At 40.0% G+C, this 14,415-nt stretch overlaps 1 protein-coding gene and 1 long non-coding RNA gene across 6 annotated transcripts in view; one reads left to right on the top strand and one right to left on the bottom strand.

The window, feature by feature from the left end:
- Ppp3cc (protein phosphatase 3 catalytic subunit gamma) overlaps positions 1–14,415 on the top strand; it is a 68,424-nt gene that overhangs the window by 41,085 nt on the left and 12,924 nt on the right. For all 5 annotated transcript variants that reach the window (XM_060391400.1, XM_021642405.2, XM_021642406.2 and 2 more), the window contains exons 7-10: positions 5,099–5,176; positions 5,259–5,353; positions 8,845–8,970; positions 10,456–10,524. In XM_060391400.1, the coding sequence (XP_060247383.1) occupies positions 5,099–5,176; positions 5,259–5,353; positions 8,845–8,970; positions 10,456–10,524 (368 nt within the window). The remainder of the gene's footprint in view (positions 1–5,098; positions 5,177–5,258; positions 5,354–8,844; positions 8,971–10,455; positions 10,525–14,415) is intronic.
- Positions 6,112–14,415, bottom strand: part of LOC110551671 (uncharacterized) — a 30,197-nt gene continuing 21,893 nt past the window's right edge. Inside the window, exon 3 of the long non-coding RNA XR_002476584.2 lies at positions 6,112–7,013. This is a non-coding gene — a long non-coding RNA (uncharacterized LOC110551671). The remainder of the gene's footprint in view (positions 7,014–14,415) is intronic.

Raw genomic sequence — 14,415 nt, 5'->3', positions numbered from 1 at the left:
TCTGTCTGTGTGCTACGTGTATGCCTGGTGCCCTCCTAGGTCAGAGGAAGGTATGAGATTCACTAGAACTGGAGTTGTGGAACCACCATGTGGGTGCTAAGAACTGAACCCAGGTCCTCTGTAAGAGCAGTAAATGAACCATCTCTCAAACCCTAATTTTATGAAATTAATTTTTTTTTCTTTCTTTCTTTCTTTCTTTCCTTCTTTCTTTCTTTCTTTCTTTCTTTCTTTCTTTCTTTCTTTCTTTCTTTCTTTCTTTCTTTTTTTTCAGGAGACAGGGTTTCTCTGTACAGCCTTGGCTGTCCTTGACTTGCTTTGTAGACCAGGCTGGCCTCTGCCTCGTGAGTGCTGGGATGAAAGGTGTACACTACTACACTTGGTTTTATGAAATTTTTCTTAAGTGGTTTAAGTCTCAAACATGTAGTATAGAGATGCAATCTCTCTGTTTTTATTTCGTTTTCATCTCTTTCTCTCTCTCCCCCTCTTTCCTCCCTTCCTTCCTTTCTTTTTGGTGTTGGAGAGCAAACCCAGGACCTCACACATTCTGGGAAAGCACTTGTTCAATTCCTTAATAGCAGAGGAGTCTTAATATGTTCTCAGATGTAAGATGTAAAAAGTATAGGTTAGGACTGGAGAGGTGGTTCAGTGGTCACTAACAGTATCTGCTCTTCCAGAGGTCCTGAGTTCTATGCCCAGCAACCACATGGTGGCTCACAACCATCTCTACCCTCTAATGCCCTTTTCTGGCCTGCAGGTGTACATGCAGATAGGACACTCATACATAAAACAAATAATAAAATCTTTTTAAATGTATAGATTAGCGAACACACTTAAACTAAGTCTCCCTAGGTCTTGATGTTATAACTTCTAAATGATCTGTTATTTGTTTCTAGATATATCTAGTCACTTCCTAAATATTCGATTCATTTTTATGTATATGAATGTTTTGTGCACACATGTGTGTAAACCACATGTGCCTGTGGAGACCAGAAATGGTCATCAGATTTCTTGGAACTGAAAGTTACAGATGATGAGCCATCTGTAGGGGCTGCCAACCCAACCTGGGTGCTCTGCAAGAACAGGAAGTGCTCTTTACTACTGAGCATTTATCTAATCCCTCATCTGTCTGTCTGTCCATCTGTCTGTCTATCTCTATATAACTATATGTGTATGTATATATATAGAGAGAGAGAGAAAGAGAGAGATATACTTTCATAAAAAGCTAGAGACTGGAGCCAGGCACAGTAGCACACACCTGTAATCCCAGCATTTGGGGAGGCAGAGACAGGCAAAGATTTCTGTGATTTCCAGGCCAGCCTAGTCTATGAAGTGAATCCCAGACAGCCAAGGCTACACAGAGAAACCCTGTCTCAAAAAAACCAAATCAGACCAATAACAACAATAACAACAACAACAACAAAAAACCAAACAAACCCCAAAACACTAGATACTGAGCAGACATAGTAGCACATATCTTCACTGTCATATTTGAGAGACAGAGGCAGGCTGCTCACTGTGAGTTTGAGGCCATTGTCTGCATACTGGGTGCCAAGCCAGACAGGGCTACACAGTGAAACCATCTCAAAGAAAGAAAAAAAATCAGATGACTTTACTTTTTCCAAGGAGATTCTGATTCAGAAGGCCTGGGCTGGGAGTCCTGTTATGTTTTGAAAAGCTCCCAGCTTCTGTTATAGAAAACAAGACAAACAGGACACTGTGATCTAAGCCTAGGACATTTCCTGGAAGTTGGCTTTTTTCCTAGATAAAGCTTACATCTGAGCTCCTAGTATAATTTGCCAAGTGTAAAAGTAGAGAAAATAGGGATGTTTGAAATCTAAATTATTAATTCCAGTGTTTTATCATGACAAATAATTCATTTATTTAGTTCTTTAAAAAAAACACTTGCACCTGGGCATGGGGGCACATACCTTTAATCCCAGCACTGGGGAAGGCAGAGGCAGGGGGATTGCCTTGAGTTTGAAGCCAGCCTGGTCTACAAAGTGAGTCCGGGAGATCCGAGGCTACACAGAAAAATCCTGTCTTGAAAAACCAAAAAAAAAAAAAAAAAAAAAAAGAGAGAGAGAGAGAGAGAGAGAGAGAGAAGAAAAAAATCTTGCTACTGATTGGCTAAGATAATACAAGAATTAAATGACACACATGTACAAAAGAAGCCTTAATTTGCCTTTAAACATTTTTAAAGTTATCTTTTTAAATTCTACTCTTCCGTCTTTCTGTTGACTTATTGACTGAAACGATTTAACTTTTCCTTCTTTTGACACTGCCTAAGAACTTAGCACTGGCGGCTGAATGTCATTTGATACAGTTCCTGTGGTCACTTGACAGCACCCCTTACAACACAGGCCCTTTATCCAGAAACCCTCCTTCAGAAGCTTAGCTTGGGGGTTGCAGCTCTACCCACACTCAGCTGAGTTCACTGCAGCCCCGTCACTCTTCACAGAGCTCTCAGAAGCGCTAGTGGACACACTGTGCAGAAGGAAAAAAGTGCCCGAGGCACCTGGTTACACAGACTTGCAGTTGAGGTTAGAAGTCATTGACTTTTTTTCCCCCAGTATTCGTTTCTTTTGTTTTATGTGTATGAGTGTTTTGCTCACATGTGTGTTTCTGCTCTGTGTGTCTACCTGATACCCATGGAAGCCAGAAGAGGGCATCGGACCAGCTGGAACTGGAATTATGGATATGGGTGCTAAGAACCAAATCCAGGTCTTGTGTAAGAGCAGCGAGTGCTCTTAATCACTGAATCATCTCTCTAACCCCTATCCTGCATTTTTGTTACTGTTTTTGCACTTTTTAAATAATTTTTATTTATTTTTTATATTAATCACAGGTTATTTACTTTGTATCCCAGCCATAGCCCCCTTCCTCAATCCCTCCCATTCCCACCATCCCTCCCTCATCCTCTCCCTGCCCCTTTTCAAGTCCACTGATTGGGGAGGTCCTCCTCCCCTTCTATCTGACCCTAGCTTATCATGTATTTTCAGGACTGGCTGCAATGTCCTCCTCTGTGGCCTAGCAAGGCTGCTCTTTCCTTGGGGGGGCGGGGGGAGTCAAAGAGCCAGCCATTGAGTTCATGTCAGAAATAGTCGTTGTTCCCCTTACTAGGACACCCACTTGGATCCTGAGCTACCATGGGCTACATCCATGCAGGGGTTCCAGGTTATATCCATACATGGTCCTTGGTTGGAGAAACAGTCTCATAGAAGACCCCTGTGCCCTCATATATTTGGTCCTTGTGGAGCTCCTGTCCTCTCCAGGTCATACTAACTCCCCCTTCTTTCATAGGATTCCCTGCACTCTGCCGAAGGTTTGGTTATGAGTCTCAGCATCTGCTTTGATACACTGTTGGGTAGAGTCTTTCAGAGGCCCTCTGCAGCAGAAAGACACACACACACTGTATATACTCACTTATAAGTGGATAGTAGACCTATAAGATAGGATAAACATACTAAAATCTGTATACCTAAAGAAGATAAACAAGAAAGAGGACCCGGGGTAAGATGATCAATCCTCACTTAGAAAGACAAATGGGATGGACATTGGAAGTAGGAGAAAACAAGTAACAGGACAGGAGTTTTTGCACTTTTTTGTCAGACATCTATTTCAGTGTTGACAATGGTACTCAAGGATAGCGCAGAAGCAGGCTATAATGTAAGTGAGAGAGAAAATAGGTCTGTGCTAGATTTGTCAAGTGTGAGTTTTGTTACTGGCCATGAGTTCATTGTTAATGATTCAGTAGTATATTTACATAAAATGTCCTTATGCAGGAAAACATCTGAAATACTCAAGTGGTTGATGAAAATATTTTGGCCAAAGGCTCCTAGGAATCCTTAATTTTATACAGTCACTGGAAAAGCATCTCCTGGCATGATTCCTAGGTCTTAGGCTCTGCTGAGATTTCACAGCCTCCTACCTAATTGCTAAGGCTTCCATAAAACTGCTTCATAGTCTGTGAATAGCTGATAGATCATTGTTTCTTTGGCAGTTAAGAGCAGGAACTTCCTGTTCTGCAATCATGATAATGTCATATACAATTAATCTGAAAATTAAACATTTTCCACTGAGCATGGTGAAAAACAAAGTTGCCCCCTTTTTCCTCAGGCAAGATCCCATGCATCCCAGGCTGATTTCTAGTTTACTCTGTAGGAAAAGATGGTCGTGAACTTCTGACTTTCTGTCTCACCTTCCAAGTACTGTGCACCATCCCTAGTATACACAGAACTTTGCATGCTAGGCAAGTAGCATACCAACTTAGTTATATCCCAGTTCAAGAAACAAATATGTAATTAACATCTACAAACTCTCAGGATAGTTTTATATTCTCTAGTTCTTCCTATTTGTCATCCAGAGAAGTAAAAAAAAAAAAAAAAAAATAAGACTATTTCAAGAGTATATGCAGATATCATTAGAATATGGTGGTCTATGATATTTATATCTGCTCCTGAAATAGTCATGCATAGTCTTATCTTGGTATTGATATTACATATAAAGCTATAAGTAGATCCTTTTGCTTTTTCTAAAGATTTGATGATTGAAGAAAATCATGCACTCATTTTGTGGCACTTAATGTACACACATGCAGTCATGCAATGTACATTTTCATATCAAGGTAGCAGAAGTTTTTGTTGTAATATTAATATTAAGATAAATTAAAAGATGGAGAAGCTGTTTTTATTCTAAGGTGTCTTCTTCAGGTCTGATAGTATGTGAAGTAGAAATCACTGGCTTATGAGCTTTTAAAAAGGTTCATTGGTGGGCTGGAGAGATGGCTCCATGGTTAAGAGCACTGGCTATCTTTCCAGAGGACTTGGGTTCAGTTTCCAGCACCCACATGGTGGTTCATAATTGTCCATAACTCCAACTCCAGGGGATCTGCCGTCCTCCTTTTCCCTCCAGGGGTCCCAGGCCCACATACACACATGTGAGGGCAAAACCCTCATAGACAGAAAATAAATCTTAAGAAACTGAGGAGATTGTAGTAGCTGTAATCTTAAAACAACTCTAGAATTGGGCTTTCTCTTTCTTCCTATTAAAACATAACTGCTGTAATTCTGGACTTGAGTTTTTCCATTTTCTTTTTCAGTTACCCTGCAGTTTGTGAATTTTTACAGCACAACAGTTTATTGTCAATAATCAGAGCCCATGAAGCCCAGGATGCTGGGTAAGTTACATTATATCTCATAGATCCGTGCAGAGGTTTTACTGTTAGTGTCAAGATGCCTGAGCTGTCACCTCTTTTCCAGGTACCGAATGTACAGGAAGAGCCAGACCACTGGCTTTCCATCACTCATTACGATTTTCTCTGCCCCCAATTACCTAGATGTCTATAACAATAAAGGTAAAGCAGCCCAGCAATATTGCAGTGTGAATCTGTTAGTAACTGTGAGTTCTAGCTTAATTTTGTGTTTTGTTTTTATTATTGTGTTCATTTACTTATTTTTATCTTTTGGTGCTATGGATTGAACCTAGGACCTTGCGAAGCAGGCACTCTACCACTAGGTTAGATCCTGAACACCAGTTTTTAAGTACAAAATTTCAGTCAGATGAAAAGATGGTGGGTAAGGGATAGGGCTCTATGGTAAAGCATGTGTTTGGCATGGGGAAGGCTGTAGCTTCAATGTCTGCTATCCTACACTGCACGAGACCCTGATACCTCTTCTCCTATCCCACTCCCTCCCTCTTCCTCTCCTTTTCTCTCCCCCCTCCATCTCACTGTCCTCCCTCCCCATCTCCCTGTCCCATCTCTTTCCCTCTCTCTCCTCACCCCACCCCACCTGTCTTCTCAGCTGTTTTGTTTTGAGAGAGGGTTTTCCTATATGATCCAGGCTGGCTTTGAACTTGGGGTTCTTATGCTTCAATCTCCCAACTGATAGAATTACAGGCATGTACTCCCATACCTAGAGGAAGAGGAGATCTTATTGGGACAAAGGTCAATAAATTGGAATGTAAGCTGCTGCTTGGCCTTTATCTCCTAAAAGATGGGTCTCTTTGTGGTTATAAATAGTGACCATGTAAATGTTGTGACTGAGTCAAAATATAAAACTAATAAAGAGTTTCAGAGTTATGTTGGAACATTTAATAATATTACCTCAAATGTCACTTTCTGGTGATACTTTATTTGTTTAGTATTTTAAAATGGGGTTTCACTGTACAGCCCAAGCCAGCTTCAAACTCAGCACCCTGCTTTGGCTTCTCTAGTACTGGGATTCATTTGGTGGTTTTTGTTTTCATTTGTTTTTGTTCTGCCCCCAACTCCCCTACCCCACCCCAACAGGGTTTCTCTGTAGCCCTGGCTGTCCTGGAACTCACTCCGTAGACCCACCTCAAATTCATAGAGACCAGCCTGCTGCTAACTCCTGAGTGCTGGGATTAAAGATGTGTGCACCACCCTCAGTTTACAAATGTCTCTTTAGTTCTGAAAAAGAACTCTTTTACCCTTTCCCCCTTCTGTTGTTGCTTTTCATGGTTTGTTGTTGTTGTTGGCTTTCTTTTCTTCTTTCTTTCTTTCTTCTTTCTTTCTCTTTCTTTCCTTTCTTTCTTTCTTTCTTTCTTTCTTTCTTTCTTTCTTTCCTTTCTTTCTTTCTTTCTTTCTTTCTTTCTTTCTTTCTTTCTTTCTTTCTTTCTCTTTCTTTCTTTTTTATCTAGCCCAGACGACCTTTGAATTTGCTTTGTTGCCTATGATGAGCTTGAACTTCTGATCTGCCTTCCTCCCTCCCAGAGTGCTGGAATTACAGGCATATGCTCTGTCTGATATATGTGGGGCCAGACATCATGCATGCTAGGCAGTGCTCTGCCAGCTGAGCTTATTTGGAGTGATCTTTAAGCTCCCTGGTGCCCAGGGTGCATCTCAGTTCCACTGATGACCAGAAGCATCCATAAATTTGGGTTTTAAATCTTATTTGTCTTCCCCCTCTCCCTTTTCCACTGGGAGCATACTCCAGAACAGTTTCTTAAGCTTCCAATTTTAATCATCCACTGTTGAGACACACTTCATTTTCCTGTGAAGAGTGAGAGAATTATTGATATGTTCACTTAGGCTACATAAAATGCACACAGCATGAAAGCAATGGAGGCGTACATATCAGGCAAAATTGGGTTTTTAACAACTAGAAATCCTTTTTAGTAGTCTGTCCTATACGTTTTAGACACTCATTAACTTAAAGTTTAGAACACTAGTCTATCTCACAGCAAGGAAACAGGAACCCAATGTGACCTTGTTCTGACATTCCTAAAGAATTGTTGTATTTCATGTCTAAGTAAGAATAATTGAAAGAAAGCCAGGTGTAGTCACACACACCTTTATAATCCCACAATTTGGGTGGCAGGAAGCAAGTAGATCTCTGCGTTCAAGACCAGCCTGGTCTGCAGAGTGAATTCCAGATCGCCAGAGCTTTGTAGCGAGAGAAAGACCATGTCTCAAAAACAAAACAAAAAATCAAAAATCTAACGAAACAAAAAAAGAATAATTGAAAGAATAGTACAAATAACAGCACAAGTGATACAGAATAAGAAACATTTAAAAATATAAAGAAGCCTCTATCAATCCCCAGCCACCTTGGCAGCTGCTCTTGGTTGGGAGTTATCCCTCATTTAAGGCAGGAAGATGTGGCTGCAAAGAAGACACAAAAGTCTCTAACAGGGCCATGGTGGTGACACATGCCTTTAATCCTAGCACTCAGGAGGCAGAGGCAGGAGGATCTTTTTGAGTTCCAGGCCAACCTGATCTATAGAGTGAGTTCTAGGACAGCCAGGGCTATTACACAGAGAAACCCTGTCTCAAACACACACACACAAACAAAGTCTGTGGAGTCTGTAAACTCTAGGCTCCAGTTTGTTATACAAAGTGGAAATTACATGCTGGGATATAAACAGACTCTGAAGATGATCAGGCAGGGCCAAGGAAAATTGTTTATCTTTGACAACAACTGCCCAGCTTGAAGAAATCTGAAATAGACTTCTATGCCATGTTAGCCAAAATTGGTGTTCATTACTACAGTGACAATAATATTGAATTGGGCCCAGGATGCAGAAAATACTGCAGAGTATGCATGCTGGCTGTCATTGACATATAAAGGTGATTCTGATATTATTAGAAGCATACAGATTGGTGAAAAGTAAAGGAGGAAAGTGTTTATTTAATAAATCTTTGCCAGAGATCATAAAAATAGTATACAGAAAATCAACTTGGCATAAGTGGGCATACACTTACCTATATGACATGATTACTATTAAACGTTTATATGCACTCTGAGAATGCTGAGAATAGAAGAAGCTTTTTAAAAATTCACTGAGGAGAGATTATGTACTCCCTTAACCATTAATTATAAAAATTCTCTGTGAGGAGAGATTATGTACTCCCCTAACCATTGATTATAAACTGTTCCAGGTTTGCCGTTTATTGCCCCTACTGTGAACTGATAAATTCCTGGAGAGTTTATAAAGAGCTTTAGCTGCGGCTTATGACCAGCTAACAGTCTGTGTCCATTAGATGGGTGATATTTGCTCCTAGAGAGAAGCTGTGATTGTAACTGTTTGGCTAGTAAATGAAAATTTCAGGAAGTTTTTCTGTGTTGAATCTGAGCTTTCTTTAATGTACAGCAAAGTGTTTCAGAGCACAGTGTCTTCAATGCTTTGATCATGTAACTTTGTTCTCTGTGATAATCCCTAAGAGAACAAACCCTGTTTAATTCTTTAAACTTATCAAGCTGTCCTGGTCCTGGCCTGAGTTTACAGGTCACAGAAAAGTGTGTGTAGGCCCACAGGAACAAAGTGTGCTGGCTGCTATGCTGTGGTTTTTTGTGCCCAGTGTCTTGCTCTTTAATTTTTTAGCTGCAGTGTTGAAATACGAAAACAATGTCATGAACATCAGGCAGTTTAACTGTTCTCCACACCCCTACTGGCTCCCAAACTTCATGGATGTTTTCACGTGGTCTTTGCCTTTTGTTGGAGAAAAAGGTAAGAGAATCCCCATTTGCATCTAAACACCAGCTCTCTCCTGACCAGCTCCAGAAACCGTTACATTCCCAAAGTTTGTCAGAAATGAGCGCTAATTGTGTTTTTTCTCTACAAATATATAAATTTTTAATTTTTTCACTTGTTTGTGTGCATGATGTGTATGTGTGCAGGATTGGGGCTGGGCTTGCACATGTTTGTGTAGAGGGCAGGGGGTAGCTTTGTGGAGTTGGTTCTCTCCTTTCACCTTTACATGAGCTTCAGGGTTTGAACTTAGGTCACCAGGTTTGCGCAGGAGTACCGTGATCCACTGAGCCCTCTCAGAAATTTTAAATGACATTAATCTGCTCATAAATGTTAGTCTTACTTTGTGTTTTATCAGAAATATCCATTTAAAGCAACTGTCCTGCATGATCAAGATGTTAATGTGGCCGCTGTCCTATTTCTTCTATGACTCATCAGTGCTAAAGGGATTTAGACAGGATTTGTCTCAGGATTTTATCTTTACAACTGCACAGGAGAGCAGTACACACACACACACACACACACACACACATACACACACACACCACAGCTGCACAGGAGAGCAGTACACACACACACACAACACAGCTGCCCAGAAGAGCAGGACACACATACAGCTACACAGGAGAGCAGGACACACACACACACAACACAGCTGCACAGGAGAGCAGGACACACACACACAACACAGCTGCACAGGAGAGCAGGACACACATACACACAACACAGCTACACAGGAGAGCAGGACACACACACACAACACAGCTGCACAGGAGAGCAGGACACACACAACACAGCTGCACAGGAGAGCAGGACACACACACACAACACAGCTGCACAGGAGAGCAGGACACACACACAACACAGCTGCACAGGAGAGCAGGACACACACATAACACAGCTGCACAGGAAAGCAGGATACACACAACACACAGCTGCACAAGAGAGGAATACACACACACATAACAGCTGCACAGGAGAGCAGGATATACACATAACACAGCTGCACAAGAGAGCAGGACACACACAACACACAGCTGCACAGGAGAGCAGGACACACACACACACAGCAGTACAAGTATAAAAAAGTTATACAAGTGAGCTGCATGAACATAAAACAGACCAACAAGTGACAGTACAAACACAGAACAGGCCTGTTGGATATAGGCCTGTTGTAATTTTTATAAAGTGGGAAGAAAAATTTATATGCATATCTGAGACAAAGGCTGTGAAAAGCTATTTAATAAAATCAAGTAAATCTGTGATGCTCAGATTCTTGTCTAACCAAGACAAGTATGGACAAAAGTTCTCTCTGAATCTGATGGTCTGTTTCTAATGCTATTTTTATAGCTATTTATAGTATGATAAGTTGTTTCTGTCAGTGTTTACTTAATGTATTTTTATTTATACACATTTGAAAGTGTCCTATTAACTGTGCACACTTTGCATTATTTTGTCATACAGTCACTGAGATGCTGGTCAATATTCTCAACATATGCTCTGAGGACGAACTCTTCTCTGATGAGGAAGAAGGTAAACTAATTTAAACTACAAACTCATGAGTTTTGATTAAGAGTTTATTTATTTTGAAATTTTTTGTCATACTAAGGAATTATGTTCATTATAGAAAAGTTTGATAACTATAAGAAACCATGAATAGGAAGAAAATAGTCATTATTGTTCTGCCATTTCAGATGACTTCTGTTAATGTCTATGTGTAAACTGTCTTTGTCTTTACATAGTTTTTCCTCATTTTTGTCATTTACAAAAATGAAGTGACATGGTATCATGTCTTCATATCTATTTTTTATTCTTTTTGTAGTCTAGCTTCTCATGGTTATATAGCTGTTCATGTTCATCAATTATTGTGCTAACCAGTCACATGCTGCTGGATGTTAAAATTTTCCCCTCAAGTTTAGCTTTTAAAATTGCTGCAGTTTTTCTTCAGGTAATGGTGGCAAACACTCACCCTTAAATCCAGTACTCAGGAGGCAGAGGCAGTTGGATCTTTGTGAGTTCAAGGCCAGCCTTGGTCTACAGAACACGTTCTGGAGCTACACAAAAAAACCCTTTCTCAAAAAACTAGCAAACAAACAAAAAACCTGTTAACAAATTTTTGAACTTGAATAGATAAATCATTGTATATTCTATAAATAGTCTTTGTTATATTCCTACGTGTGTGCCAAATACTTCTTATTTATTTGTTTTCAATAAACTTACATTGTATTATAAAGACAAACAATAAATAAACATAATGCAGATACATATGCATGCTATAGAAGAAAGTAATGCAAGATTAGAAACTAACATTTTGTTGTTGTTGCTTTAGGTTAGACGTCTAGAAACTGCATATGTATCAGTTAGTGCTTAAAGCTTAATCTGATACAGGCTATGGCTATCTGTGTATGGTAGATAGTTTCTAGTGCTTTTTCTAGTACTGTTTCTTTTCTTGTTCACACACACACACACACACACACACACACACACACACACACAGTGCTGGGGTTAGAACCCAGACATTGTGCAAGCTAGGCAGGCATTTACCACTGAGTCGTTTCCCCAGCCCTAAAATTTTAATTTCTACTTTTATGATGACTAATATATATTAATTATTTTTCTACTGGGTTGTATATGTTTTGCCTTCCATATTGGTATATAAGAGATCCTTATACCTTGTATCTTTGTGTAGTAACACTGGCTATATGTGTAGCTACTTGCTTTTTTTTTTTCTTTCTTTTCTGATTTCTATCACTGTGGATTATTTTGTTGCCTTTAGAAGAATTAAATTTAAACTGATTTGTAGCCAGGTGCTCCTAGTGTGTTGTGAATGGTTTGATCTGAAAGGTAGGCTCTAACTTTTCTGAGGATACAGGAATTTCTGCAGTGGGTGTCACATGATCACAAACCTCCAGTTCACATTCTTTGCCGGCCCGTGCCAAGGCAGTTCACTTAGCTATTTCATACACTGTTGTATGGTGTAGAGCATACAGCTCCCATTGAGAGTCTAAAGGAGATTCCCAAACATATTATTAGATTCTACATGGAAGGTTGTGATCAGACAGAGTATAGTTTGTGAGTCCCTCTGGATAGGAGATTATTGAATAGAGCCAGTCCTTTTGAGGAAGTCTCAGTGAAACTTTAAAAAGAAATGAGGGAAAGTGAAATATGTGAAAAAATGGATATAATAAAGTTAATATGCAGAGCTAAATAGAAATTGAAATGATTGTAAAGTGTGATAAGTGTTAAGAATTTCTTAACGCTGGTGAGATGGCTCAGTGGATAAAGGCCCTTGCTGACAGGTCTGATGACCTGTGCCCCATCCTTGGGACCCACATGGCTGAAGAGAACTAATTCTCACAAGTTGTTCTATGACCTCCATACACAGTCTGTGTGCAATGTGCAGTTGGTTCTGTCTTCACTGGGTAGGTTCTAGGGCACTCAGTCCAGTTTTGTGGCAAGCACCCCTACTGAACCCATTTCACTGTCTCAAAACTTGGGTTTTCAAAAAGTAATAGAACCTAAGAATACTTAAGCCCTGTCTGTTCAGACAACTAGAAAAGTTGGACGAAATTTATCTGAAGATGGGTGGTGACAGTGCACACCTTTAATCCCAGAGCTTGGGAGGGGGGAGGCAGAGGGATCTCTTGAGTTCAAGGCCAGCCTGGTCTACAGAGTTCCAGAACAGCCAAGGCTACACAGAGAAACTGTGTCTTGGAAAAAAAAAATTTTTTTTGAATAGTTTTAAATCCATATGAAAGCAGACAAAATAGTAAAAAAAAAAAAAAAAAAAAAAAAAAAAAAAAAAATTCAAGACCAGAATTGAAAAAGAGAAATGCAGACAGTTTAATGTTTGAAACCATTTTTTTCTTGAGAACATTCATGAGTTTCAAAGGAGGGGGGAAAGTTTAAGAGCAAATTTTGTAAATTTGTGTAGCTAAGCTAAAAAATAAATGGGTTTTCAGACCTCCCAAGGAAGATGTACATGATCCTAAGATTCTGGTCTTTAGTTTAGATTCAAGGACTGAATCTGCAGGAGCAAGGATGAGCTAGAAGAAAATAGTCTTTCTCCATCATCTCAGGCTTTGACATGGAGTAGCCCCAGACACCTGACAAAAAGACCTCTGTAAAATAACAACATGTAGGATCTTAGTAAGCAGCCTGTCAAATACAATAGGTGGCTGACAAACAAAAATAACCAGGCAAATGAGGAGAGACAACAGCAGAATGAGGAAGAGGAAGGATATCCTTTAACAGGCCCAGCAAGATGGCTCCGTGGGGAAAGGGACTTGCACAGCAAGTCCTAGATTTGATCTCAGAACCCACATAAAGGCAGAAGGAGAGAACTAATGCCACAGAGTTGTCCTCTGCCCTCTACGTTCACACTGTGGCATGAACCTCCCCTATGATACGCAGACACACACACTCACATACGAATATACATACTTATACGTGCAATAATAACAGAAATAAGATTTTAAAAAATCCAGCCAAGATTGGTGACATACACCTTTAAATCCAACACTTAGGAGAGAGAGACGAGTGTGTGTGTGTGTGTGTGTGTGTGTATGTGTGTGTGTGTGTGTGTGTGTGTGTAGAAGTTCTGGGCTAGCCAGAGATGCATAATGAGACTGTCACAAACAACAAAGAAATTTCAGAAGCAGCAGAAATTAAATACAGGCCCTCCATAGTCTACAGACATTGGCTTCCTCAGGTCAAACTTAAAATAGAACAAAATGAAACAAAACAAAAACAATAACAAAAAAACAATGTAACTTGTTATTTGTTAGAGTGGCTAGTTGGGAATTCACTCTGTAGACCAGGCTGGCTTGGAACTCACAGAGGTCCACCTGCCTTAGCCTCCAGAGCTGTGGGACTAAAGTTGTGTACTACCATCCCTGGCTTAATTTCTTCAATAACTTTAAAAGACCCAGTTGAAAATGTTAGTAGAGAACTGTAAATTACAAGAAAGGATGGAGTAGATTTGATAAAGTATCAAAAATGAAATTATAAGACTGAAATAAGATAACAAATTAGCAAATTTGATGAAGTGCCAGGCAGACTGTGACCTGGAAGGTATGGCAGAATAAAAGTAACTGATGCATGACAAGGGAAGTGCAGAGACAGCTGAGAGACTTAGAACATTCCATGGACAGGTCTAGCAGATGTGTGCCTGGAGTACCGAGAAAATTCCAAGAACTGAGAAGACGCTGAGCTGTAACTGAACGAGCCCTTAACAAAGCAGCATGGACACTAAGAACAACCCCTGGCCACTTGTAGTGATGGAAGATGGGTCCGAAAGCAGCTGTACAGGCAGGTTCTTTGAGGAAACAGCAAAGCAGGGGATTGGAGTAACACTCGAGGTGCTGAAAATTAATGCCCTGAGTGAATCTTACACTCAGAAAAAAAATATTTTAACAATAAAGG

Source organism: Meriones unguiculatus, chromosome 9 (genome assembly GCF_030254825.1).
Source record: "Meriones unguiculatus strain TT.TT164.6M chromosome 9, Bangor_MerUng_6.1, whole genome shotgun sequence".
Classification (NCBI taxonomy): domain Eukaryota; kingdom Metazoa; phylum Chordata; class Mammalia; order Rodentia; family Muridae; genus Meriones; species Meriones unguiculatus.
Note: the sequence above shows the minus strand (reverse complement) of the source record. Positions and strands in the feature narration are given on the sequence as shown.